Source organism: Cebidichthys violaceus, unplaced genomic scaffold, assembly GCF_023349555.1.
Source record: "Cebidichthys violaceus isolate CVI_PGR_0920_01 unplaced genomic scaffold, fCebVio1.0.p SCAF_12, whole genome shotgun sequence".
NCBI lineage: Eukaryota > Metazoa > Chordata > Actinopteri > Perciformes > Stichaeidae > Cebidichthys > Cebidichthys violaceus.
Genome location: NW_027176285.1, coordinates 4,600,573 through 4,626,395, shown reverse-complemented (window position 1 = coordinate 4,626,395; position 25,823 = coordinate 4,600,573). Strand labels below are relative to the sequence as shown.

General features: G+C 42.1%; 1 protein-coding gene across 1 annotated transcript in view; it reads right to left on the bottom strand.

The window, feature by feature from the left end:
• Window positions 1–25,823, bottom strand: part of LOC137868916 (leucine-rich repeat transmembrane neuronal protein 4) — a 103,843-nt gene that overhangs the window by 68,794 nt on the left and 9,226 nt on the right. Inside the window, exon 2 of the mRNA XM_068705952.1 lies at window positions 24,118–25,679. Coding sequence (XP_068562053.1) covers window positions 24,118–25,679 — 1,562 coding nt within the window. The remainder of the gene's footprint in view (window positions 1–24,117; window positions 25,680–25,823) is intronic.

Genomic DNA, 25,823 nt, shown 5'->3' with positions numbered 1-25,823 from the left:
CACCATTTAAATCAACATCATTTGAATGCCTCACACTATATATATATATATATATATATATATATATATATATATATATATATATATCCAAGAAATGCGTCTGAAACCAAAACGTATTATTGAGATATAGCACCTAATAATGTGCTTCAGTGGAGGTGAAATGGACCTTGATTATAACTGTTGACCACAGTAAATACATTTTGAAAATGGCGCAGTGCTACTGTAGGTCTGTCGGGGAGTGACTCAATGCCAGGAAAAAAAAAAAAGAAAAATAGCCCACCTGCAGCTCCCCAAATGAGAGATGGAGGAACATGACATAAACGTACTGCCTTAAAATCAGTAAGCCTACAGGGGACTGTCTCTCCCTGCGTGGGACAGATTGTCCTCATCATTTTCCAACTGCGTGACAATGGAAAAGTGGCCCCTGATTTCGCTCGATCTCCTTTTCTTCTTCTTTCCAAGTCAGGTCTGATTGTGAGCAAGCCAACAACGGCGGAACAATACCAACCACAAAAGACTTTGCGTGGTGCTTTGTGGGAGATCTTATCTGAATCAGTGCCATCACTTACATCCCCCCCCGGTTGAAGCGCCTCACACAATTTCAGTGTTGGTTCACCCAAATTACAACAGGAAACACATTTTCTTGCTCATCTCCAGTGGTATCTACGAATGCAGGTAGGATTTGGATTTATCTGTTGAGGTTTTGAGATATTCAGCACTGTGAAATTACATTAGAACAATTCAAGATTAATGTGTCTCTCCATAAACAGGTTACTGTCGATTATCTACTTGCTGTGAAGGGTTTTTACTTTTTCAACAACTGTCTACAGAAGAAAAAAAAAACATCAGTCGGGATGCACTGATCGTGAAATTCCTGGTCAATACTGATGTTTTGGTTGTTTTTGATGTTATTCATTTCACTTTTGATGCCAAAGACATCTTTATTATAATAAAACAATACTTAAATAACTTAGCTGTTTTAAAGTTATTCAGAGCACATATTCAATCATACAAATTCATGAAGCAGCCTTTAACATAACCTTCTTTCGAATGAAAGATCATTTTTTTGGGGGGGGGGAATAAATGAGAAGCATTTTTCTGTACCTCCATAAACTAACAAAAATATATAAGTTGCACTGATGAAAATATAAAAGTGGTGACCTTACTTGGGCAGGCCTCCCATGTATACTATACAGTATATTTGGTGACCCATCTAAGCAATTTTTTTTTATCCGACTGAGATTAACTAGAATAATATTGGCTACAGAACACTGGAGGATGGCAGCACGGGGGGGGGGGACTATGGTAGAGTGCTCATCCGGGTCTGGGAGGCGGATGAGCATGGAGGACATGCCCCACCACTACCAATACCTGGGTGTCTGCCGCTACTGAGTGCCTATCTGATAAGAAGGAAACAAGACCCACAAATCACAATTCAAGTGCAACAACAAATTGCTCAAAACTTAAACAGGAATTCAAAATCCATCATATTATCTATAACTATAGTTTAGACCCTGATTCTGAAGTGATTTTTCTTTAAATAAAGTATTTTGTCAAAGCGTTTTTAGCACCACACATTTGTTATTTGTGATTCATATGAGCAGACCCTTTACACACAAACACACTGTGATGATAACTGAGCAGGAGTTTAGGATGTTCCCTTTTTTTTTTTTTTTTTCTGCAACACTTATTAAACCACTCGGATGAACTGAGTCACTGCTGTGTGTCAGTATGCAGCACGGCCTTATCCTGGATCACAGCGCTGATACATTTCATCCCGGGGATTTCACGGATAGCACGGGAAACGTCCTAAACCACGATGGGCTGTTATCTTTATAGACAGCCGTGGGGATCTTAACCTGTGCGCTCTTTGTTCTGTTGGACAAAGCGGTATCTCCGGTGCCTCTTTTATTTATTTATTTTTTTCTCCAGCTCTTCCCAAAAACATGAGCAAAACTTGGAGAGTACTTGAGTACCTGCGAACGGCAACCCGATTGCTGCCAAGATGTAAAACACAGATGTAACACATTAGCGACAGCACGACAGACTGTTAAATTCACTCTCGCTGCCGGCGTTTGATGTAGAACAAGCAGAGTGACGATCAGAAGGCCGCAGCTTGATGCGAGCGGGATTAAACGGCAGCACGGAGACAAAGATACGGAGAGCGACGCGACGACGAAGAGAAAGGAAGACGCAACACTGGTCCCACAGAGTGGACATGACGCGGGTTCACTCACGTTCTGTGTAGAACGGCAGTCCCTAAAGACCTCATCCTACAGCTCAACACAAATCAGAAAGAAGGGAAGGGGGGGGGGATTCCCAGTTGTCATGGAAACATCGTCCGTCCTGGTGACATTGCCCCCCCATTGTGGCATGCGCTTCCTTTACGACGACAGGTGAAATGAAAAACAGCCAATTCTCATTCTCTACCAGTCAGCCATTATGTATGAACCCTGCTCCCGCACTCTCTATCTCTCATCCATTTCCCCGTCTCTTATTTCGCCGCTCCCATCTTAGGGAAGGCAAACCTCCGCGTCTATCTCCCGCTCTCTCAAAGAAAAAAACTCTGAGAAGTTGTTTATAGTGCACAGACAGCTTCCTCCTGGGGTGCTGGTGTCCCAGAAAGCCTTGCAAATGCAGTGGGAGATTAGCTTTCTGAGATCCTCCCCCACCACCTCCCAAATACCGAAGAAATGAATGCAAATGTGCGAATGCTGCTGAACATTTGCTATGAAGTTATGCATTTGATACTATTTTCTTTTCCCATCTCTGTAGGGAACACTTTATGGAGAAATAGTGGAGAACCCTGGAGGTATATGGAGAGTAGCGCTCAGGTTGACAGGTGAAGCCCGTCACTGATGTTGTTTTGTAGGCCTATGCATTGCATATACTCTGCCTTTATCATTCATACACTATATGTGACTGTGTGTCTATATGCACATAATAGAGTGCTGCAGGAATGAGTCCGACAACCCCGGAAATGAGTCAGCATTTTTGCACTTTCCGGGTCCTTCTGCTTGAAGTCATTGTTGTCGTTTTTTTAACGTTTTTTAAGGTTTTTGGTGAAATGCCTGAAATAAAGTCTTCAACTTATTGTTCTACCATAAAAAAAAATACATCAGTAGATACCCCTCTTGTGAGTCGTGAAGCTTTTTAGTGTCTTAAAAAAGGCAGTTGCTAACAAGTGGCTAAATAAGACTACAAAAAATTCATCACGCCCACTCACATTAGCTTTTTACTATTATATGACTATGACTATTATATTCACGCTTCAAAAATCATCTTGCTGAACCCATCATGTAAGAATCATAAACGTTTGTTTGCCACAGAGCTTATATTGGAAAAATCACATTGGCTTATTGTCAAGGGAACCAGTGTGATGCAAAAATACATCATCCCTGCACCTTTATGCGTTGTGCGTGCATGTGGCAATTACATTTAAAAACACATGGCTGGCCTATAAACGCTGAATACATTGGAACTAATACGGAATGAATTTGAAGTGATGAAATCCATGTTACAGCTTAAAAAAAACAACAACATTGCAACTCATCTCACAGCTTTTTGAATATGTTTTGAGGAATTTCAACTTTGTAATGAGCACAGTAGGAAACAAATTGACAAGGAGGAACAGATTCCCTCTCAAGTGAAAGAGGCGCAGCTGTCAGTTCCTGACTAGATTCAGCTGTTGCACATCTGAAGCTCAAATTTGAAAGGTACCGTGACAGGTGGAAGTGATCGCACTGCGCTGACTGTTCGGGAACCTGGAAGAACTGTACGTCAAAATCTTGCGTGTTCCTGTCTGCTGAAAATCCGTCGGTAAGATCAATAACCATAATTTGCAGCATGTTCCTTGTTTTGTTTTTTTCCTTCTGTTGAGTATTTTGATGGCCCTTATACTGTTTCAGTCATGTAGCGTTGCCAGGCTCTTTGAAACAATCCTCACTGTTACAAAATGCAGGTTCCATTATTCTCTGATGCGCTAACTCAGGATTTCACACAGGACTCTCCTATGTGACAGAGTGAACTACTAAAATTAGTGCAGATTATGTATCCCTGTTAAGAACTAAATGAATCCCATTATTGTAATAAGTGTCCGTCCTTCAGAGGGAAGTGAATTCTTTTGACCCTGCGGAGGTGTGCGACTGCTCGGTCAAGATCCTGAAGTATGGTCCAGCATGGTATAGCGGGCATTCTACAGATCAAGCCCTAAGTGGATCAGTTCATTCAGGAAAGCCCGCTGGTAGTCACGGCAAGGGAAGTGTTTACTGCTCGAGTGTCTACTTGTGGGTATTAAACCAAACCCGGAACGGAAAGTAGGCCATGCAAATGATGCCGAGGAGGCCCTGGGAAAGAGAGAGAGAGAGAGAGCTATAGAAATATAGACATAGAGAGAACCAAAAAAAAAAAAAAAAACACAGAAGAAATGGGCCACACTTAACAGGCCAAAAAATAGTTTTTTTGCACCAAAAATCAGATATTCTCAAAGAGGAGACGCAAAGCCGGTGAATCACGGCATCAAATATACAAGAAATGTGGGGGAAAGAAAAAACTGGAGCAGACTGAACAGATTTACGCTCAGCGCTCGGGGACTGCGACGGTTAAGTCTGCAGACTGCAGTGTGAGCAGTGAGTCACTATATGCACCAGTTAAGAGTGCAGAACCTTGAAAGCTCCCAGATCTCAGACCCACACGTCCTCAGAGTAACCTGGGATTACAGGCAGAGGGGTAAGGAGTTGGAGACGAACTCGCCAAGCCGCTACAATCGACAAGAAGCTGACAACTCCGGCTTGTGTTTCTGGCAACGCTTGCTTCTTAGAGGGGATCACTCCGTCCGTGGGTTTTTCCCCGGAGCTGAACTGTGTGAGTTACACAAAGCTACAGCACACTGCAGATGGTGTTCACGTCTCAATTGTAAACCTTTCAAGTTTCCTCCTGAAACCCCCCCCCCCAAAAAAAAAAAAAAATACTATCTGAAACAATCCCAAGGATTCTTTTTCTTTCTTTTTTTTGTGTTTCTATCTCATTTGAAAACCGAGTTCACTGCAAAATGCCACCAAAGCCTCATCTGATATGGTGGAAGGCAATCATGACCAAGGTTTGACATTTGAAACATTATTACAGGGGAGCACGGAGGAGGAAAATTCAGGCATTTTCAGCTCCTGGAGTGTAAAAGACAACTTCACCTCAACCCTTTTCTGGTCTCTATTTCAGACCCCCGTGGAAATAAGAGGTCAGAAGTGAAAGTAAAAAAAAATATATATATATATATATATATATATAAAAAAAATAATCCCTTGAGTTATTTATCAAATTATGGTCCATTGGCAGTATGGCAGATCTGTCTCAGGTAATTATCACATATCATATTTCTCACCATCTTTTTTCTATACATAGAGTGAAGATGCGGTAGGAGCTGCCTCTTAAGATGCATGTGCAGTACCAAACCCCATCCAACTTAACTCCTTTAACTTCTTCCTAATATTTTTATTTATTTTTTTAATGCAAACAAAATTGAGATAAAACATTTTGTAACTTTTTTTTGCATAGAGTTAGATGAGAAGATTGATACCAAAGATGAACAGGTTGCAGGGTAGGCACATCCAGAAAATCTTCCAACAGCTGCTGGAAACATTCCTCTCTCAGGTGGTCGTGATCTGCATGATTGAGAGTCAATCTACTGTCAAGCTGGCCCTAATCAGAGCAGAGCTGAACGAAGCTGTCTGATACTCCCACATGTGGGGATAGAGTCTATGTGAAGAGAAAAACATAAACAACACATTATCTCCTTATAAATTTGCGCAGACCAGCGTTATGGGATGGACTGGTATTTATTACTACTTTATCATTTTAATTCCTGATTAAGTTTTGACTAATTTGTTGCTGCATTAAGAAAAAAGGTTTGCAGTTGAATTTCAACCAAGTTGCTGGTGTACGATTTATTATTCTAATTATAAATAACATTTCCGTAAATTTCAAAATACTTATATATGTGTTACATTTTGTTTTACACAGCTAGGAAAGCAGTGTTTAAGTCAAGATTGATGCAAAGCTTGTTAAGTAAGCGCCGGTATTGGATCAGTACTCAGTATCAGCCGCTAACCCAAAGCACAGGTGTCTGTATTGGGACGAAAAAAGCCGGAATGACACATTACCATTCATTTGGTGTCATGTTTATGTCTGCCTGATGACTGCAAGTTGAATTTACTCTCATATGAGCTCTGGTTTGTTCCCCACCAACTCGTGAGAAATCTATCTAGCTGGTAAGTGGTTACCCTCTATGGGTTCATCATTACATTACCTGTTATTTTATCCAATTTCAATATAGATATGTATATAATTAATGCAGCAATACAGTATTAATGTTGGAATTTAAAATAACACACATTTCCACTACAAATATATGGTTTGGGCATGTTATTTTTCATAGTTTTTAGCGTAACACTAATAAATAAGGAACAGTTTGCTTCGCTGCAACATCAATTCTATACATTCTAAGTTTGAAGTGGAGTACATTACTTTTCCCGCAAGAAAGATGAAGCAAACCCTGATGACTTCATCATGCAGCTCATTACGGAGCCGGCGTGGTGCGTGAAAATGTCAACAGTTAGTCTTGATCAGTATTCAGTGCAGTCATTTTGAATGGCCACGGCCACAAGTGGAAATAACTGCCTCATTATTCTGGGCACAGAGTGAGAGGGCCGGGGCCGTTAATGTCAGTATCTTTGAGCTCAGCAGCCCACGGTCACAGCTACTGCCCTGGCCTGTTTTCCCTGCCAAGCTGGAGGGATGCATTCAGCAGCGCCCCCCCCCCCTTGAACCGGCGTTCGCAGATTACCGGCGCGATTACTGCACGCAAAGGAGGCACGAGCGCTCGAGGGCGTCGCACCATCCGGCCACGCGGGCGACCACCCTGCATTGTGAGACCCGCCCGTGTATCTCTAAAAGACAATGCGGCTGCCGGCAATCTCTGCCGCCCACAGCTGGGCTTCTTTTTTTTTTGTCTGGCGGTCCTCCGGTGGCGACACACACGGCACAGATTGCCGTCGCTTTTGCCTGAGCTGCCCTCTGCAGCAGCGTGCCGCTATGTTTATCACCTCGGAACATATTGTCACCGTTCGGTCATGCCTGCAAAAGCACGACACTCCAGACACAGCGGGAGGGGAAGGGGAGGAAATAGACGGGGAAGTGTGGATTGTGGGGAGAAAAAGAAGAGAGCACTTTTCAGGAAGAGTGGAGGAGGGAAAGGGGAGCGTCGGAAGATTGGCCAGCGCGTCACGGACGGTGAGGGAGACTAATTAAGGAAGGCTGGATTAATTAGGCTTCCAGCGTGCCTGCCTCTCATACTCCCACTGAGCTTCATGCCAGCATACAGGCCCCAAACCAGCTCCCAACAGCCAGCCCATCTATTGTTCCACAGATTTACCATTCATTCACTGGAATGTCTGTTTCCACTATCACTGCAGGCCACCGTGGGGTTTAAAAGCCACGCTGTAAATTCTGTAAATCACAGTAAATGTACCCTTAAAAAGGAAAGACACAACCTGGTGCTTGCCTGAGCGCATGCTGCAAGACACTAGCGGTTAGGGAGGCTTTAACTTGCAATAAGGTGAAATGTTTAATAGTTCAGGTCCTTTGTACTTTGTGATGAAGTGCTCACGATGCTACCCACTTAGGTTAAACTACTGCAAATATTTGCATTTCAAGTAATATTCGACCATAATGAAGCCCATCTTAAGAGGAAACTATCTCCCAGTTCAGCTACGAAATAGTTCTTTGACGAGAACCAAACAATAGACCCGCGCACTGCATTAAAAGAGCCCCACGATTTTTAGTAATGCAACGTTTCAATCGAACCAAGATCTTATGGCAGACGTTATCCAATCACCATCGCAGTTTGTGGACACAAACACATTCCTCACTCAGGTGATCTGGATCTGCATGACTGAAAGTCAATCTACTTTCAATCAACGCCGTCTGCTACTCCCACCTATGACATGCTTATGAAAAATGAACTAGAAACATCAAGATCAATATTAGGCAAGCAAATATTGAATATAAGATCAAAATGTAGTCTCCTACGAACTATATCAGATTTTGGGGGGGTATTCGTGCCTTAGTTGATTTTTTTGATCATCAGTTCCAGTTTTTTGGGATGTGCAGACCCTACACCCTGTTCACAAAATACTTGTTTCCAATATAAATAATTCAAGTATTTTCTAGAAATGACTGACTGAAATATTTAATATTGTGGACTTATGTCTAGTTCAAATACTTATCATTTCTCTTAACTGACTCCACTGACAGATTTTCTCTTTTTAAAAGAAAAAAAAAACTTTAATGGGTCAATTTTAGACTTTGAGGCTTTCGCAGGGTCGGCTGAACTCCAAATTAATTAATATGTGGTATTTATTTCACATCTTGACACAGTACAGAAGGACTTTTTATTTATTTATTCAAAGCTAGTGATCTTTCTCAAGTTACATCATCACCTTTGTTTTTGCTTCCCACTCACCCATTTGTTGCCCGGAGTAAATTAATTCAATATCAGTGCATCATGTCAAAAGAGACACAATAACACTTCAACACCGTATTATTTAAAGCGGTGCTTTCAATGGTTCTTTCCTTCTTACGTGATTAAAATGGAATGACAAGGCTTAGCAGAAGATGTGAGACTCCTTTTCAATCTCGACAGACACAGCTAGGGAGACAAGTGTCGTGTCCCCTTTACCCGGCGTTCAGCTGTCACAAAAGGGAGCAGAAAGCTCACTTAGTCAATATTGGAATTATATGCAGGAGGGGTGGTGGGACGAAGTTGAAAAAAAGTGATAATTATGAATTGTATTAATGGCAATAATTCCACTCTGTGATGGTGGATAAATCAGAGATGCAAATCAAAATAGTCTTTGTCCATGATGAGGAACAAAACCTGCTGTTCCAAACTGGTCTGTACCCGTGAGATTGTATCTTCTCTTTTATTGTATCTTCTCTTTTACTCATCTTCCATCGCATATCTCAAGAACCGTTCATCCGATTTTCACACTTGGCATCTGTATTGCTAGGGAGCCAAGGACGTGCAGTGTCCAAGTTGGGGCAATTTTGGACATGCGACACGCGCATCAGTGGGGGGGGGGGGGGGCGAGGCTTCAGAGGTTTGCATGTGGTTCCCAGGGAGCCTTTACAGGCTGCGGCTCATTGACCGCAGCCGACTGCAGCTACCCGACCCACAATCCAGAAATGAGCTGGTTCCTCCACAACGCCACAAACAGCGCTTGTTCGTCCCCGCTCCTAACATTCGCTCTGAACGGGCACGCCCCCTTGACAACGTTACGAGCAGCAATGCCAGGAGCCATGAAATGGACCCGTTAAGAGCAGGCACACGCTCCCAAAGAGCCATGCCCCAAACGGGTACTGCACTAATATAATGAATCCAAAGCCTTCCCTAAAAAAAAAAAAGCCCCCACCTTCGCTGTTGATGAGTGAGACACTCCGCTCCAATCCAGAATGCAATTTAAGCTTTGCCTTTCTTTAGCTCTCCTTCACCTCATATCCTTGGCCCCCCATCTAGGGTGGAATATGATGGGATGAATATTCATTGTGGGCCCCAGCTTTGATGGGCCACATGCAAAGGTTGGAGACGAGGAAAAAAAACAAAACAAAATGTGTGGAGGGGGAGCTGGTGTCGCCATTTCTGGCCTGATTGACACTCCTGCTCGCAGCAAGTAATTCATTCTGAGAGGGAGGCACAAGTGCGCCCTCTCCAACTCCCAGCGCAAGTTTATGATAATCCTAATAAATTATGATGCACCGCACAGACATTAAAAAATCTGATTGGCACTAAATCAAACAGGCTGTGCCTCTCAGGTCAGAGAGAGCTGAGAGAGCGACTGTGTGTGCGCTCTGTGCCACTCCAACTATCAATTTCTCTCCGTCCTCAAATCCCACATCACTCCGGGTCCACCTGCCCATTTCTCTCTTCTCTCGCCTTTTTGTCTACTCCTATCTTTTGGCTCAACTTGTTATTTTCCATTGCTTTGCTGTGTCTTTTTCTGTACCACACTTTTGCAGCCAACTTGATAAATATAGGTGACAGCGTAAAATGTTCCCCAGTACCTTGTATTATTGTACCTTTTTCTGTATTTATCACGATTCCCTGCATTGCTCTTTATGTATTGTTGTCCTTTTTGTAGGTGATTTAATTCACCGTTGAAAGGATAACCCGACTGACACCCACCACTTTAATCTGTGCACCCATGCAAGCTGTGCAGATTATTCTGCCAGCATCACCTACAGCGGTCATAGGTCCAAAACATCAATTTGTTAACCCATTTCTGGTTGGCCTGATGTTGATTACTGCCCTGCCCTGGCCCTTACTATGATGGGGGAAAAAACTCCACCTGACTAGAAAAAACAATCTGCTTAACTGTTTAATTTGTGGGCAGTTCACGTCTTTAAAAAAAAATAAAAAAGGGACTGCAGAATTGAATTATTACTGTTCAAGTACACAACTATTACATCCACGGTTATGCTTCTCTGCTCCAAAAGTTGGAATCTCTCTTTATACACAAGGGCTCAGTTGTGTCATAGCATTCAAGCCACATTGTCAAATCAGACACGCAGCAGTGAACAATTCAATTAATCAGAACAGAGTTGGAGGAGAGTGGCGGAGGCGATTAAAATGCTCTGTATGCGTCGATTGTGATGCACTCTGGAATGCGTCCCGTTTTGAATGTCCCACGTTGCAAAAGAGCGCAGTTTTTCCGGCTTGGTGAGAGCACCCAGTAAATCATACTCCCTGGTGAATGTTTTAATGCTGAGGGGTAGTGACCCCATCCATTGTGCTTGTTAATAGTTATAATCGGTGGCAAAATAGCAGCGGAGAATCATATCTCAAAGGCTGCGTATCAGGTAAGATGAATGGACAGAATGTAGGAAACACTCGACGATAAAAAAGGCGGTCTCTTGATGGGTTCGCCATGAAGGACAGAGAGGTCGAAGGACGGTTGCATTAGGGGCTGCAACTGATGATGATTTTTCAAATCTTTTCAAGACATTTCATTAAAAATGATATAAAACAGATCCTCCTATTCATGCAGTTGTGCAACAGTTAGAAAGCACGAGAGATGCCTTTTTGCAAATGATTTTCAGTTTGCTTTTTTCTAAAATTCACAACAACGAGCGGTCGCACAAAGAATAACTGCCCTTTTAGAGCCCATAGAGCATACCGGTCATTCACTGCAGGAGTCATTACGAGGGTAACAGGAGGCCATGCGGCGTTCATTATCCATTATCTGGGATCAATTTATTCTTTTATACGTTCAGGACAGAAGTGACTAAAGGTGGTGCATGATTCACTGACAGCAACCGCGCAAAATACATGATTACCGAGAAGTTAAGGGAAATATACTCCAACATTACCAAATATCATACGTACACAAGGCTGTGTTACCAACCAGTCAAAATGAATGAATCTGCCCCCGGGGCCCATTCTTAAAAAAAAATAAATAAGAAAGCCGAACCAGAGATATTGTACTTTTTATGCCTCTCATTCCTCTTCCCTGTCAAAACCGGGCACCTATATTACCCATGATGCATCTCAAGTTTGATAGGATATGTGGCGTTTCATGCCAGTTGCAGCAAGCATTCACAACTACTGTATTTTACTAGTCATCGACTATACTCCCAGAAAGTAGTCGACTGTGAGAGATTATAGTTTCAAAAAGGTCTGAAATACAATTAGTAAAGGTTTAACTAATGTAGGCGGGACCCACTTGGGCTCTGTCGCAATCTGATTGGGCTAAACTTAGCAGCTTGTCTGAGCTGGAGATATACTGTCTGACTGCAGAAACAACTCCACTGCTTTCTTACAGGGATAGCACGAAGCATTGCCGCTGCTTTAATACCGCACCGTGCCAAAACCACAGATGAGCTATTAGTCTAAAAAGATACACAGTGTTCAGTGCGAGCATCTGGCTGTCGACTATTCTGTAAAACCGCTAGTAGCAGCTAATGTAGTTTCCAGCCTCCAGCGTTTCCCAAACTTTTGCTCTGGGGATCCACTTTTTCAAAAAATGACAAACCATCATGACCCATTAATCATGAGAAGAGCTGATTTATGCGTAAAGGCACGTTCCTGACCGTTTTTACTGCCATTTCAACATCACCTTTTATTGTCTTGAATAGATAAACCAGCCAGAAAAGATCCAATTTCAATATAGATATGTATATAATAGATATATTTTCTAATATGTATATTAGAAAAGATGCACGTTTTATTTATTTTTTTCTTTCATGCACATGTAACTAAAAACATGTGAAATACTTTGAAAATTTGTCCAAATAAATGCATTTAGAGAGTTAAAAGGCTGTTATTTTTTGGACAGTCAAACAAACAGAATGTATGCTTGCCTTTTTTTATTAAACTAAATGTTATAAGTAGGCTACAATTATCAGAACAATAAGAACGTTCAGGCCCTCTCTAGTGACTCAAAGGTGTACTGCAGAAATAAATGAGAATGTAAATGAATTTAATACATTCTCCTGCGCCCCACCTTTGGATTCCGCCTCCCCCAAAAAACTTGAGAATGACCGGTTTATACAACTCTTTTCTCATATGCAGTAGCACTCCACTACAATTACATACATCAAAGTCTGGTCTTTGGGAGTCTTGGAGAGTCCACCTTTATCACAAATTGGTGGTAATATGAAACAGTCAAATACAAAACAAGTCAGTCTTAAGAACATGTGCAATTTGTTATCTAATCTCGAGGCGCCGCCTTGTTTTAATTGCTGGTGCTGTGCTTACTTGAGATTAAAAATGTTTCCGCCCCTAGTAGATGGAGGGCTGGTTTGATGCTCAGTCTCATTCTCCACAGAGTATATGAAACATATTCAAATGCTGACCTTGAGAGCAATTTGCAATTATGCGAATGTGGTCATTCCAAATGAATACTATAATTACTGCGTGTACTCTTAAAAGATGTCCAAGGACTTTGTGGGGAAACAGATGCCGTGATTTATAAAAAGACACAGGGCTCAGGTGGGTTTCTGCACTCATCCTCATTTCATCATTTTATGATCATCATTATCTGTGATCTTCTCTTTCGTGTTTCAAAGAGGCAGTCGATGGATGCAGAGAGGGGTCCGGATCCCTAAGTAGCCTTGCTAGCTTCATGGCACTATCAATCCCCAACGTAGCCATTGTCACTTTTGTCAATACAGAGCTTTTATTACCTTGCTAATTCAATAGAAAAGTGGGACCGTTATATTTTACGGTGAAATATGGCCTCCAAATATATGACTTGCAACATAGAGGGTGTTGCACGATAGAGTGGATATTGCTCGAGTATGTGTATTCGAGAGCTCTAATAGTTCCGTCTCCCTCCTTATCTTTCCCTTTTCAAAAATTGTCTTTCTGTTTGTGTCGGAACACCACACATGAGGCTGGGACTTATTCTGCAGGACAAGTGTTTGTATTACGTTCCTCGCAGCTCGGACACGTGAGGCCGAGAATACAAAAGTGAAGCCGTGGGAGAATAGAAGTCATCAATCATGAGAGGTGTGCATTTTCCTGCAGTGGAAGACAGCCTGAACTCTAGGCTGATGCAGCGAGGCCACAGCGTGGGACGCTGGAGGTTGACAGAGACAGGTAATTAACTAAAAATAATACGTGCTCGACATTGCCGAGCAAAAAAAGGGCTAAAAAAGGAATAGGAGACACAATGGAATGAAACCTCTGAGAATAGCCTAGCCGGAGAGAGATGAAGGTTGCTTTTGCATGCAGAAGCGAGTGGATGCGGGCACATGCAGGTCCGACACCTACACGCCGGAGAAGGATCAAAACTTGAAAGGCATGGGAATGTTTCATTCGATTTTCAACATCAATGTATTTCACGCTACGACTCGCGTTGGACTGCCATAACTCGTAGAAGTGTTCGGGAGCGACGCTCTCGCGAAGCGCACAAGCGCTTTGATGTAAATAATACATGTGACGTGATTGGTTTGAATGGGATGTGAAACTGAAGGAGCTAAATTATGCATTAATTTGAATTGATTGAAAAGAAATAGAATTTAAAAAGCAAGAAATAAGCAGTGCTGGGAGCGGACCTAAATTGTTAAATAAATATATATGTGTGTGTGTGTGTGTGTGTGTGTGTGTGTGTTTGTGTATATATATATATATATATATATATATATATATATATATATATATATATATATACGCACGCAATAGCTATTAATACCAATTAGCTATTACCATTTAAATGGAAATATCTCAGATCTGTCAAATACGGGCAGGAAACAATGTGTTTATCTGGGCCTGTAGTGTGGAGTCTGTTCAACAGTGTTATTGAAATAGGCTGGTAGTTAATGCATTTTAAGTTTAAGTTTTTCATCTCTGCTGTAATTTTTCCAATTCAAGTGGCATAATTAACCCAACAAGTTTGACACAATTTTGATCAAAAGTGCCCTTTAATTCTGAAAAACGCACACAACATCGCCGGTGCATAGCAGTCTTGATGTGACCACTGGGGGAAAACATGCCAATCTGCTGGGCCTTGCCTCCAACTTATTATCTTACTTCAAAAGAAAAGAAAAAAGCTTTGAGCCATCACTGATCAGAGAATGGACAGCTGTCCACGGACAAAGGCCTGTGTGTCTTTGTGGACGGACGCCTGCCAATCTAGCTGTTGAGTCTGGATGACTGCCTGATTTCTGCTGGCTTTCTAACTGCCTCTCCTGTCCGCCTGTCCACCGCTCCGTCCCGTTGAACGTGCTTCTCTGCCAGGTTCACTTGCCTACCTGTCTGACTCTACTTCCACCCTGAGCAGGTCTATCTCTTCTGCCTGTTGAATTTGCTGAACAGGGTGACTTGAATGCTGTCAGTACCAATAAGCCATACAACCATAGACAGAATATAAGAAGTGGACGTAGTCAAAATGACGTCAACCATTGGACTGCGTTTTTTTTAAACCTCAAGTTCAGCATTTTGGCTGTCGCCATCTTGGTTTTTGGCCATCGCCATGTTTCTTTTTGACCGTCACCATCTTTGTATGTTGTCCGTGAACATCTTGGTTTCTGGCCGTCGCCATCTTGGTTTATTGCAACCAGAAGTGACATGAGAGGGCGGAGCTAAGTACAACCAGATGCTGAACAAGAACATTTTTTGGGAAACAAAATGTTACAACTTTCATGAACTAAAAAAACACAGTAAAAGGGTTAAACGCTGTGGTGGCGACCTGTCAATCACAAATTAGCCCAGCCCTCAAGCATACCCTGGTTAATGGTTTATGTGACTCTAAAGGGGACCATACATTATACTGTATTCAACAAGAATTAAAACTAGCGATTGAGACCATACACTCAAGTGAGAAGTACTGTGTTATCAAAAATGTAGAAGTCTAAATTCTAACATCTTTTTCTCTGTATATTACTGTATCATACTACTTTAGCCAGTCTCAGAGCAGGTTCATTGTATGTAAGGCTGGTGACCCTAATGTCTACAGGTACGGTTACATGAAAGTCTATGAATAGGACCGATCAAGTTCTACATTTTCACACCCTAACCGGTACAAGAGCTTTGTCAGTAGCAGGAGATTTAGAGGGACGCCAATCACGCGCAGCACGTCCATGCCCACACGTTGCTGTGAAGACGTGTAATCAGTTAAGTGGAAACAGCTGAGAGGGTGTGCCAAGGACACATTGCATCGGTGACCCCTGCTGAGGGGTCCCGAGATGATTTCTGGGTTAGGAAGTGAGAGAATTTTTCCACACAAAATCATTCCTATTTTTTCTCTCTTGAATGGTTTCATAGAGAGACATGAAAGCGCTATCACAAGAGACATGAATGTCAGTGGAAAGATCATGTACTTTGTTCTTTAGTTATAGGAACGGTTACCAAAAAAAAGCAGGCTGGATAACAGAAATCCTATTGAGACACAGATCTGTGGTCTTTTTATACTCAGTTCACCCACAAAGAACAAGGCCTCTACCCTCTCTTTTCAGACTGTTCCTCTAATTACAGTAGTTAGTTAATTAGGACGCACTGTAGAACTGGATAACGACTCTTCCAAGAAGCAATGAATTGAGAGTTTATTTCCTTGAAAGATGCAGTGTTGTAATTCTAAGTAAGTTTCTTGACACTGGGCCCTCGCAAAACGTATTAAACAGAAATATGAAAAAATGGACTTCGGAGAGCTTTAATATTTTCATCTGACAGCGGCGTTATGCAAGGATGACAGGCTAATTACACTTGACTCTTTGTCAAATCATTAAATGGCACATCATTTTTTTCTGAGAGTGAACAAGTCTGCACAATTTTAGCAGAAGTGCTCTGAAAACAAAACCAAAAAGAAAGATATGATTTAAAAAGCATATCATCGCATTTCACGTCTTCATTTTATGTCACTTTAGGCCTGAACAGATGCTCTGCTGTAGTTGTGGACTCAGATGCAGGTCCATGAATGACTCATCCTCCCTCATGCTTAACTGATATAAGTATTTTCATTTTGAGACTAATGCGCAAAGTGATAGTAAGGCTGTCCACTAATGAGGAAAAATGAGTGCTCCATTGCTCTGGATCCACACTGTCTAACCTTGTTTCCCTTCATTCCACACAGCTTCCGAGCAATTATCATTACAAACAAGACACCTACAATCCATTATGAAAAGAGTGAAATTGCTTCGTGAAATGCATGTTGCAATGTTTTTTGGAGAAATATGCTAAAATTCTAAATCTTCATCTTTATCATCAAAAACAAGCTGCAGTTGGTAACTTCTTTGAAAAAAATGTTTTTAGAATATTTGCTCAAACTGTCACTATCCTGACAGTAGTACACAAGACGTATAATCTTCGAAAAATCAGGTTCCTTTGCCTCCTTTTAGTGCTTCTAATGGCGTTTTCCAGATTCCAACTGTGCCCAAAGGAAAAACAACCAATCAGAGCCGAGCAGTCTGTACAACGCAGCTTCCAATCACTGCTCGCGAAGCTCGTGAATTCTAAACTATCAAACTATCAAACTAATTGATCGAACATGAATCTAGACTCTGTTTTGCCTATTTCTCTTCTTCATAGACTGTTTAGCTTTTCTACGGCCAGTGGAAATCTTGAAAATCTTCTTAGAGGATACTTGCAAATCCATTTAGGAGCATTAAAATGAAAATGAGGCGAAGGAACCTGTTTTTTTTCTTCTTTTTTTGGATTATCTGTCTCATGTACAAAAAAATATCGATATTAGATTGCAGCTTTAATCACTCATTTTGAATCTATATCTGATTTATTCCTTCTTGTTTTGATATAGAAAATACATAAATGTGGAAAATCCTCAAAGAGGAGGATTCATGCTGGAAGAAAAGGTGAAGGATTGATATTGTCACTGTAACTAAATGCATTGTCAAAAATTGAAAAGACAGCAAACACCGATCACTCAGGGGCAAGCAACCAAGTAGTGGCTCTAATGTGATATTACCCTTTCAGCATTTGTTCTGTGCTCGCAACCTAGGCTTCTTTTATTATACACAATTCACATGCAGTTACAATATGCAATCCTAGTATTCTGATCCAAACGGGGGGGTGAATAGAACAAGCGGTGTAGAGCAACAGTACTTCTATCAGTAGGTAGTGAAACAAGTAAGTGGCAGTAAAAATGGCAAGAGACCTGTGTAAAACAAAGAAGGCTTTGAGAGTGAACACACCACCAGGGTTGAAAAAATAATAATAATGGCTGATGAGCAGCGACCCTAACAGAGGCAGCGAGTCAGGAAGCTCAGCATTAACGATGCACAAGGGTTGCAAGGTAGAAACTGGGGCGAAAAGAAAAGAGTCTTGCTTCTTTTCCAAGTAATGTAATGTAATTGCTATATTGGTGATCTAACACCCTCATTAAGCATGGATCAAACGCCGGTGCAGAAAGCAGCGGCATGGAACCAGAGTGTGAAACAGACAGGATTAGCAGGATGAGAGATGTTCTCTCAAGCACAGTGCATGTTTGAAGTCTCCAACACGGCTAATTGTCGACTGAAGACACTAGCATCGAGAAGTTCAGCCTCCCCACTGAATTACAGATAGCTCGCTTGCCCTTGGCTCGCCTCCCAGTGTTTGTGTTGATTTTTTTCGGAGCAATTAACAATCTGACATCATGACCTTGCATCGTGCAACGAAGGGAGAGCGGCAGGGAGAGAAGAAAATGCCTCATACCTTAAGAGACAGCTCCCACTGTGCGGTGACACAGGTCAAGTTAGTAACAGCACGGTTAACTTTTGTTACATATTTGCCCAGGAATGTGTGCACTTTTTCATTTCAGAGTGTTACATCATGGGCTTTGACTGAAACAGAAGCGTCACATTTCAGTAGCTACGTCTGCTATGAAAGGCATCCAACAAACCCCACAAAATGCTTTCTCATATCATAAATCTTTGACAATGGATATGAATCAAGTTAGCCATTACAGTGCCTGACAAAAAGCATTGTCATTGTCACCTAACCTAACCAAACACATTTAATGCTGGGTTTTTTTAACTATGAAGATAATCTTAATAGTTTTTCAATAAAAAATAATTCAATCATTTTTGCTTTAATTAATTAACTTAATTGAGTTAATTGAGTACCAGAATAGAATATAAAGGGGAACATCATCGGCATGAGTCTAAGCATTAGTGCTACAGCTAGCATGTATTTTGCTATTCATAGTAGAATGGTGTCTAGCATTCCCCACGTTTGCTCGGTAAACGATGTGCATGGCTATGGGAATTTGACAGTTGTAACGCTTTTTTAATAAAAGATTTTAATAGAAGACCAACTACCAGGATCCTATTGGCCAAGAGCAACGTCTGGCAGCCTGTTACCTTTTTATTGTATAACGTAGTGCACGTATTAAATAAATCTGTTGTGATTGGTTGACGCCTTTGTTCTCACTCAGAACTCCAAAACAACGGTTTGATAAAACATTTATTTGCAAAAAAAAAAGAAGCCCCCCACTTTGTTAAGGCTGTAAGAGCCAATTAAAGCAAATGCAAGGTCAAAGTTCAGCATGTGTTCCATGAAGCACAGTTAGCAGGTATAATCAAAGAGTTTGAGTAATTTCCCTCTTTGCTGTAGCGAGTTGAATCTGCAATGAGAACAATCTCAGCATTGTGAGACCTATTAAGTAAGTTGGTTAAAGGGCAGCACATTCAGGAGAAGTAGGTGCGATATCATTTGTCTAGGTTTCCGCATCAGATGTCAGAGTTTCTTAAAAATAGGCACCACATTAATTAATTCAAAGACAGCTATACGCAGTGTGACATTACAGCAAGTGGATGAGGTTGTAGTAAAGGTCAGCAGCAGTAACAAAGGAAGGGCTGAGGAGGTAAGAGTCAAAAGAGGGAAAATAGCATGTCCTGCAGGCAGAAATGAGTTTCGGGACTTTTCAGGACAAGTCGGGTAAGATAAGACTGAGTACTGAGTCAATTAGGGCTAGCACTGCTGGGTAGATGGCAGAACAGGCTTGGCATATCACCAAAGCATTTATAAAAAAGAAGATTTCGGCCACTTCTCTATCACTTACTCACTGGGGTTCAGACCACTAAAGAGGGCAGGATACAACAAATGAGCAGAGGTCATCGGATGACGATATGAGCTGCTAGACAGATTGAGCAAAGTGAAAGGAAATGAGAGTAAGAAGAAAGGAATTGTTTTAAAAAAAAAGGGCGGCAAATCTTAACTTGTAGTGTGACCCAGGTTTCTAGATGGAATACAGAAAAAAAAATTGCAAAGAACGGAAAAATGATTTTGAGACATGAAAAGGAGACATGAGTGGCAGAGATTCAAGATCAGGTCAAATGCATGGGCCGTATCGAGAGCACCGCTAGAAAGGAAAAAGATCAAAAGAAGATGGGGATGAAGTGATACAAAAAAGCTTTGCTGTGAGAAGGTTGAAGTGACATCAGAAAATGAGGATTGGCAATTCACTAGAAAGGCTACCGACCACGCATCTATGTCAGGGTTGGACCTGGGGGCTGATAAAGGACAATCATGTGAAGAGGTCCACGGTGAGTTATGGCGATGGCACGGAATCCAAATGATAGAAAAAAGGTATGAGTGACACACGGGAGGGAATAAACAATTCTAGCTCAGAGGAGATGAACAGGCCCCTGAGCCGCCACGGCCTGGAGCCTGAAGGAGAGGCAGCCGGGGATGTGAGGTGGTGGAGCGAGCGAGTGCAGGTGCTGCCAACCCTTCTCGCCGAGTGATTTATGTCCACGCGAGAGCAACGGAATGTAGGAACAAGATCGGAGCACATTCTGAGATGAACTTGGGACCGCTGACTGATAGTTCCCGTCCGTCCTCCGCAATGTTTTAGGGACGAGCCAGAGGGACAGATAAGGCTGGAGAGAATGCATTCTCAAGGATAAATCTCAAGACACAAAATGGAGGAGAGCAGGAGAAAAGGAAGCCGGGCCTTCACTCGCTTCTCCTCCACGTGTTCACACAAAGAGTTTAAACGCTTTACACGCAATATGGCTAGTAGCCGTCGAAGACCGGAGGCCAACATGCCACAGTGCTGACAGTAGCAATCCCCTACAGGTGTATTGAATTAATTAGCAGATTGCAGAAAGCAGGGGAGGGAGGGGCACACACAAGGTGGACAACTTGGAGCCCATACTGCTATTCTACTCCTCATGTATGCCCTGCATAGGAATTTCAACTGGATGACAGGTCCGTCTTTCACTTTCACAAATTCTAAATTTAAGAAATTCTGTTAAATATTAAAAAATAAAAGACATTAATGTAACCATTTTCAACAATGCATTACTCTGTTGCAGTGTTAAAAAGAAGAAGACTAAAATAAGACTGTATTACTTTTTTTCAGTAATTATTGATGCTTTGATTAGCTTTGTTAACACACCTCACATTCATAAGAGTAAAAAAAGATTTCAGCTAATGGCTTGATTTACGTCACCCGTGCATGCCAGATTCCCTCCTGTAGGTATAGCTTAGGGAGTCGGTAAATCAGAATTAATGAACCTACTGGAGATCAATTGATTTAATTGTGGTTCATGAGACTGTGTGTCAACTTTCTATTGGGAGCCTTACCATGTTGGCAATATATTTGTTTTTTACTGTGTACTTTTCTATAGAGAATGGCTCACTTCACTTACTCTCTCCTTTATCCACCTTTTCATTGAATTACTTGATCTACTCCTGATTTGCCCTAAATGACAAAACTTAAACTCTTTTCTTCTGGATTATTTCTTTCCTATACGCGTGTCTATGAGTCACAGATATTTCCAGTACCTTATTTTCCCGTGAGTTGTTACACTCTGCTGGCTCTGTACTGTTGATTTGACCCTTGCCCCTCTTAGTATGGGTTAATTCCTGCTTTATTTTGCTCACAGATAAAAGATAAAAAGCCAGCTAAATTGCCAAGTTCAATCAAGTCAAGATAAAAGGCTAATGATAGATGCAATGATTTCAATGGTAAATTGCAGGCCTGCTTCTAGCTTACGCTGATGGAGAGGCTGCGAGGTAGTTTGTGTGGTGTCCTTTAGAGAGAAAGCGAGGTGGGGTTGGGGGGGGGGGGCACCTTTTTATTGATACTTTCTGTATGAGCAATACGAGGGTGAAAATATTACGATCCAACTGGCATGGGATATCGGGAATGAAAATGAGTGGAATAACAACTAGCTATTTTATCCCTTGTGACGTGACATAGAGGAAGGCAACCAATGCACTCTTTTGTTCACCTTTACCTACCTTTCAATTGTTTGTATAATATCATGTACCTGTCGGCATTAGCAGCTCTCTACCAAACAATGCTAACATATATATGGTTGTCTGTTTTCAGTTCCCTGAGACACATTTGAATATGGCGTGAACAGACTGACAATCCAGGTGTCCATATTGATTACTATTTTCAAATATGTATTAATTACAACTATCTTCATCTGACAAAGGATATCAAAATGTAATCCGTATCCATATACCTTTTTTTCCCCCTTTTTCAGTAATTGAGAATATTCATCTGTATTGCAACTCATGCCTTTTCCCTATAGATATGATTCATTTTGGCTGCTGTCTCCAGCTGTGTACCTTTGCAAATTATTGCAAATTAGCTAATTATTTACATTATAGGGGGCGATCACAAGAATACAAGCACCTGTACAAGCTTATGAAATCCAAATCACCCAAACAGCAAATATGTATTATGTGAATCTTTAGTTTTTTTGTTGGGATTGCAATAAAAAAGATTTTTTAGCCATATTTATGATGTTCTTGTAGTGGATTATGCTATTTTTTACAGATCATATTTAGCCTCTATACATTAAATTCATATTGCTGTCAGACTGTGCTCTATGTTTCGATCTGGAAACATTGAACACATTTTGTTTGCTTGGCAGCATGGGGTGTTGAGTTTAAAGATGTGTCAAAATGCAATAATGTGAAATGCACATAATTCAAATGTTTTTTTGTACAGCATGAAGTACAGCCGTTGAAGATGAACTGCAGCATCCTCTTTTTTTCCCCCTTCCATCCATCCAACATCACTTTAAATTAAGTTTAACATTAAAAAATTCACACTAGCCATACAACAGCACTGTAGGCTGCAAGGAGGCACCGAAAGCATATATGGGAGATGGCAGGGCAAATAACAAAATGGCAGCTGTGATTGGTGGTCCCTCTTCACAGTCCTGCAAGTATAACATATTACCAGGCGACCTGCCTCCAGGAAAGCCAGACGTGCAGTAACAGAAATAGAAAATAATTTGAGGTATAGAGTCCTCCTCCTTCACCATGCTGTTTAAACCTCTGCATTTATAGTCATTCCTCCAGAGAGAGCCTGCCAGAAATTCATGTGATGGAAATGCCAAGGGAATCTTGGAACTAGACTTAGTATGAGTGGGCTGGTAATGTGGAAATATATAGAGAGCTTAACCAAAATATGTCTTATGTCGCTTGGGTTACAGCTTCTGATGGTGGGCTACCTAATCATCCAGGTGGGCTTAGCCCTTTCTTTGCTACCTGTTACAACTGTGCCAGTTAATCATTGATGATGAATACATTCCTCCAGAAGCTTTGGTTAGATAGAGTGCGGAAAACCTAGATAAACTCAGCAGTAGAATAAAATGTTTAACCAAGAATGGTACAGTATGTCAGGTACACAAGAGTGTAGCAGCTGAAAGCAAAGGGAGAAAGTAGTATTCCCACATTGCTGTAGTCTGTAAAAAATGTTTTGAAGAAATTCACTTGCCAGTGAACAAAACATTTCAAAGGAGTCCCACTCCTTTCGGGACTATCAAACACTACTTCTTTCTGTGTGTGTGTGTGTGTGTGTGTGTGTGTGTGTGTGTGTGTGTGTGTGTGTGTCATTTTTTTTCCTATCCCTGTGTTAGTTAAATTGTGGATGGCCAGTTTCAGTTTGTGTGACTAATCGATTAGGCAGTGAGTAACTTCAGCAAGTCTGTGTGAAAATGAAGGAAACATATCAGAAAAGCATGTACTATTGGGGGACTATAGGCATTAAGTCTTTTCCAACTGTCTTGAGCCATAGCTATGTCAAGAAAAGTGTTCAGGCTCAGGGGAAGTTCTATTCAGTGACAAGAGTCTCTTTCAGCATTCACATCCAGTGTCCAGAAGTGAATCTAACCACCATTCAGCTAGTGTCCCTACACAATACTGCTCATCAAAGATTGAATAGTAGTAGAGCAAACACACAAAGCTCAAAGCCCGTGATACCCAAGCAAAAAAACAAGCAAAGTACCGAAACAAGCACAAATGTCTCATCATAAACAGCATTGCTGAGGCTCAAGATTACGCATAATAGGAAATCCAATCAGTCTCATTTATCTGTATGTCTGTACACTTTTTTTGCAGCAAAACAAACTCAGCAGAGATTAAGGTTTAAGCGAATATGCAAACAAGCATCTGAAAACGGCAGATATCTTGTTATACACAAAGTACTGCTGAACCACTTCTGTAATAATCCATGTGTACATAGTGTTTACCTAACCTGCAGTGTAAGGCTAAGTAATCAAGTAGCAGATTTAATCATCTATCAAAGCAGTGTAAATAATTACCTCTGGTCGCAGCGCTGTGGACAGAGTTTTGTTTAGGAGGAGTGGCGGTGGTGTGGGTCATACCTCGCATTCTCGGGAGCCTGAAATGGTATAGGTGCAGGGTCCGGTCCCATTCACAAGCACATCCATGGCCTCAGAGTTGGTGGGCTTGTAGTCCACATAGTACTCCTGAAGTGGAGAGCTCAGGGTGCGCTCCGTCTCTCTAGCTTTCTTGCGGCGTTTGCGGGCTGCTGCCGAATGCTCCTGCAGCTGCTTGACACTGCTAGGATAGCGCTTCCAAGACACGTAGATTACCAACAGGATCATCGCAACAGATAGAAAAAGGGCAACGCTTCCAGCCACAATCTTGTGAAAGGACACAGGCTCCATGTCTTGCTCTGGGGGAAGGGCCACAGGTGGGGTAACAGCTGACAATGTGGGACCCCTGATAGATCCCTCTCCTCTCTTTCCAGAACCAGTAGGTGAAGCCAGAATGGCTGGTCGGCGTTCAGTCTGCAAAGGGACTCTGGATGGGGTTGGAGGGATACTCACAGTGAGCGTTGTTGCTGGATTTGATTGACAAACACCAAAAGCATCGACAGCATCCATCACTTTCTCCCCCTGGGCTTTCTTGGGGGAGGCGCAGATCATTGTGGTCTCCTTTGCCCCTCTGAAGTTTCTCAGCCAGGCCACCAGAGGACAGATGGCAGGGCCACAGTCCCATACATTCCCAGCTAAGCTTATCGTAGTCAAAGAGATCCAGGCATCGACCACCTCCTGCGAGACATTGGTCAGCTTGTTGGAGTCCAGGTTGAGGGTCTGCAGGTTAGGTAGACATTGGTAAACAACAGCATCCACTTCCATCAGATCATTTCCAGACAGATCCAGTTTCTGGATGGAGGCCCAGGTCCAGGTGAGGCCCTGGTTCATTGAGCGAATTCGATTCCACTGCAAGTAAAGTGCCCGCAGATTGTAGAGGCGAGGGAAGTGGGAGAAATTGATCTTTGAGAACTGGTTATGCTCCAAATGCAGCTCAGTGAGCTTGACTAAGCCTGAAAATGCATTCCGAGTAATACTGCGCAAGCGGTTGTAACCCAGATCCAGGAACTCAAGATTTCTGCAATCTTGGAACAGACGCACTGGGACAGTTTTTAGAGAATTTGAGCGTATATGAAGGCTGAGAAGCTTCCGTAGGCCCTGGAACTGCCCAGGCTGCAAGGCTTGCAGCTTGTTGTACGACAGGTCCAGATTACGCAAATTGGGGACAGGGTGGAATGTGGTATTGTGGAGCGACGTGATTTTGTTGGAACTCAGGATCAGCTCTTTGAGCCTGCGGACCCCCTGAAAGGCCATTCCATCCACAGAGGCAATGTAATTGTGGTCCAAGTAGAGCCAGATGAGGTGGTTGAGGCCTACAAACTGGCCTGCGCGAAGACTGGCAAGGCTGTTGTACCGTAAAGACAGGCCTTCGCAGCCTCCTGAGAGGTTCTTGGGGACATCACGGAAGGCGCTTGACTCACAATAGACAATTTTTCCATCACAGCGACAGCTCTTGGGGCATGCGCGCTCACTCAAAGATGGATTTGCCGCCAGCCACACCTGCATCAGGAGTTGGACCACTAACCAGCGACGCCGCAAAGCTGAGCCTACAGGAAGGGGAAGGGGGAGAGGACAATGGCAAAGGAGAAAAAAAAAGTTAAGCAGATGAGCTTATTACAGAAACCCTAAACCAGCAGTTATGAAAAAAAATAAATGCATGCTACAAACTGAGTAGCCTATTTTTTTCCTTG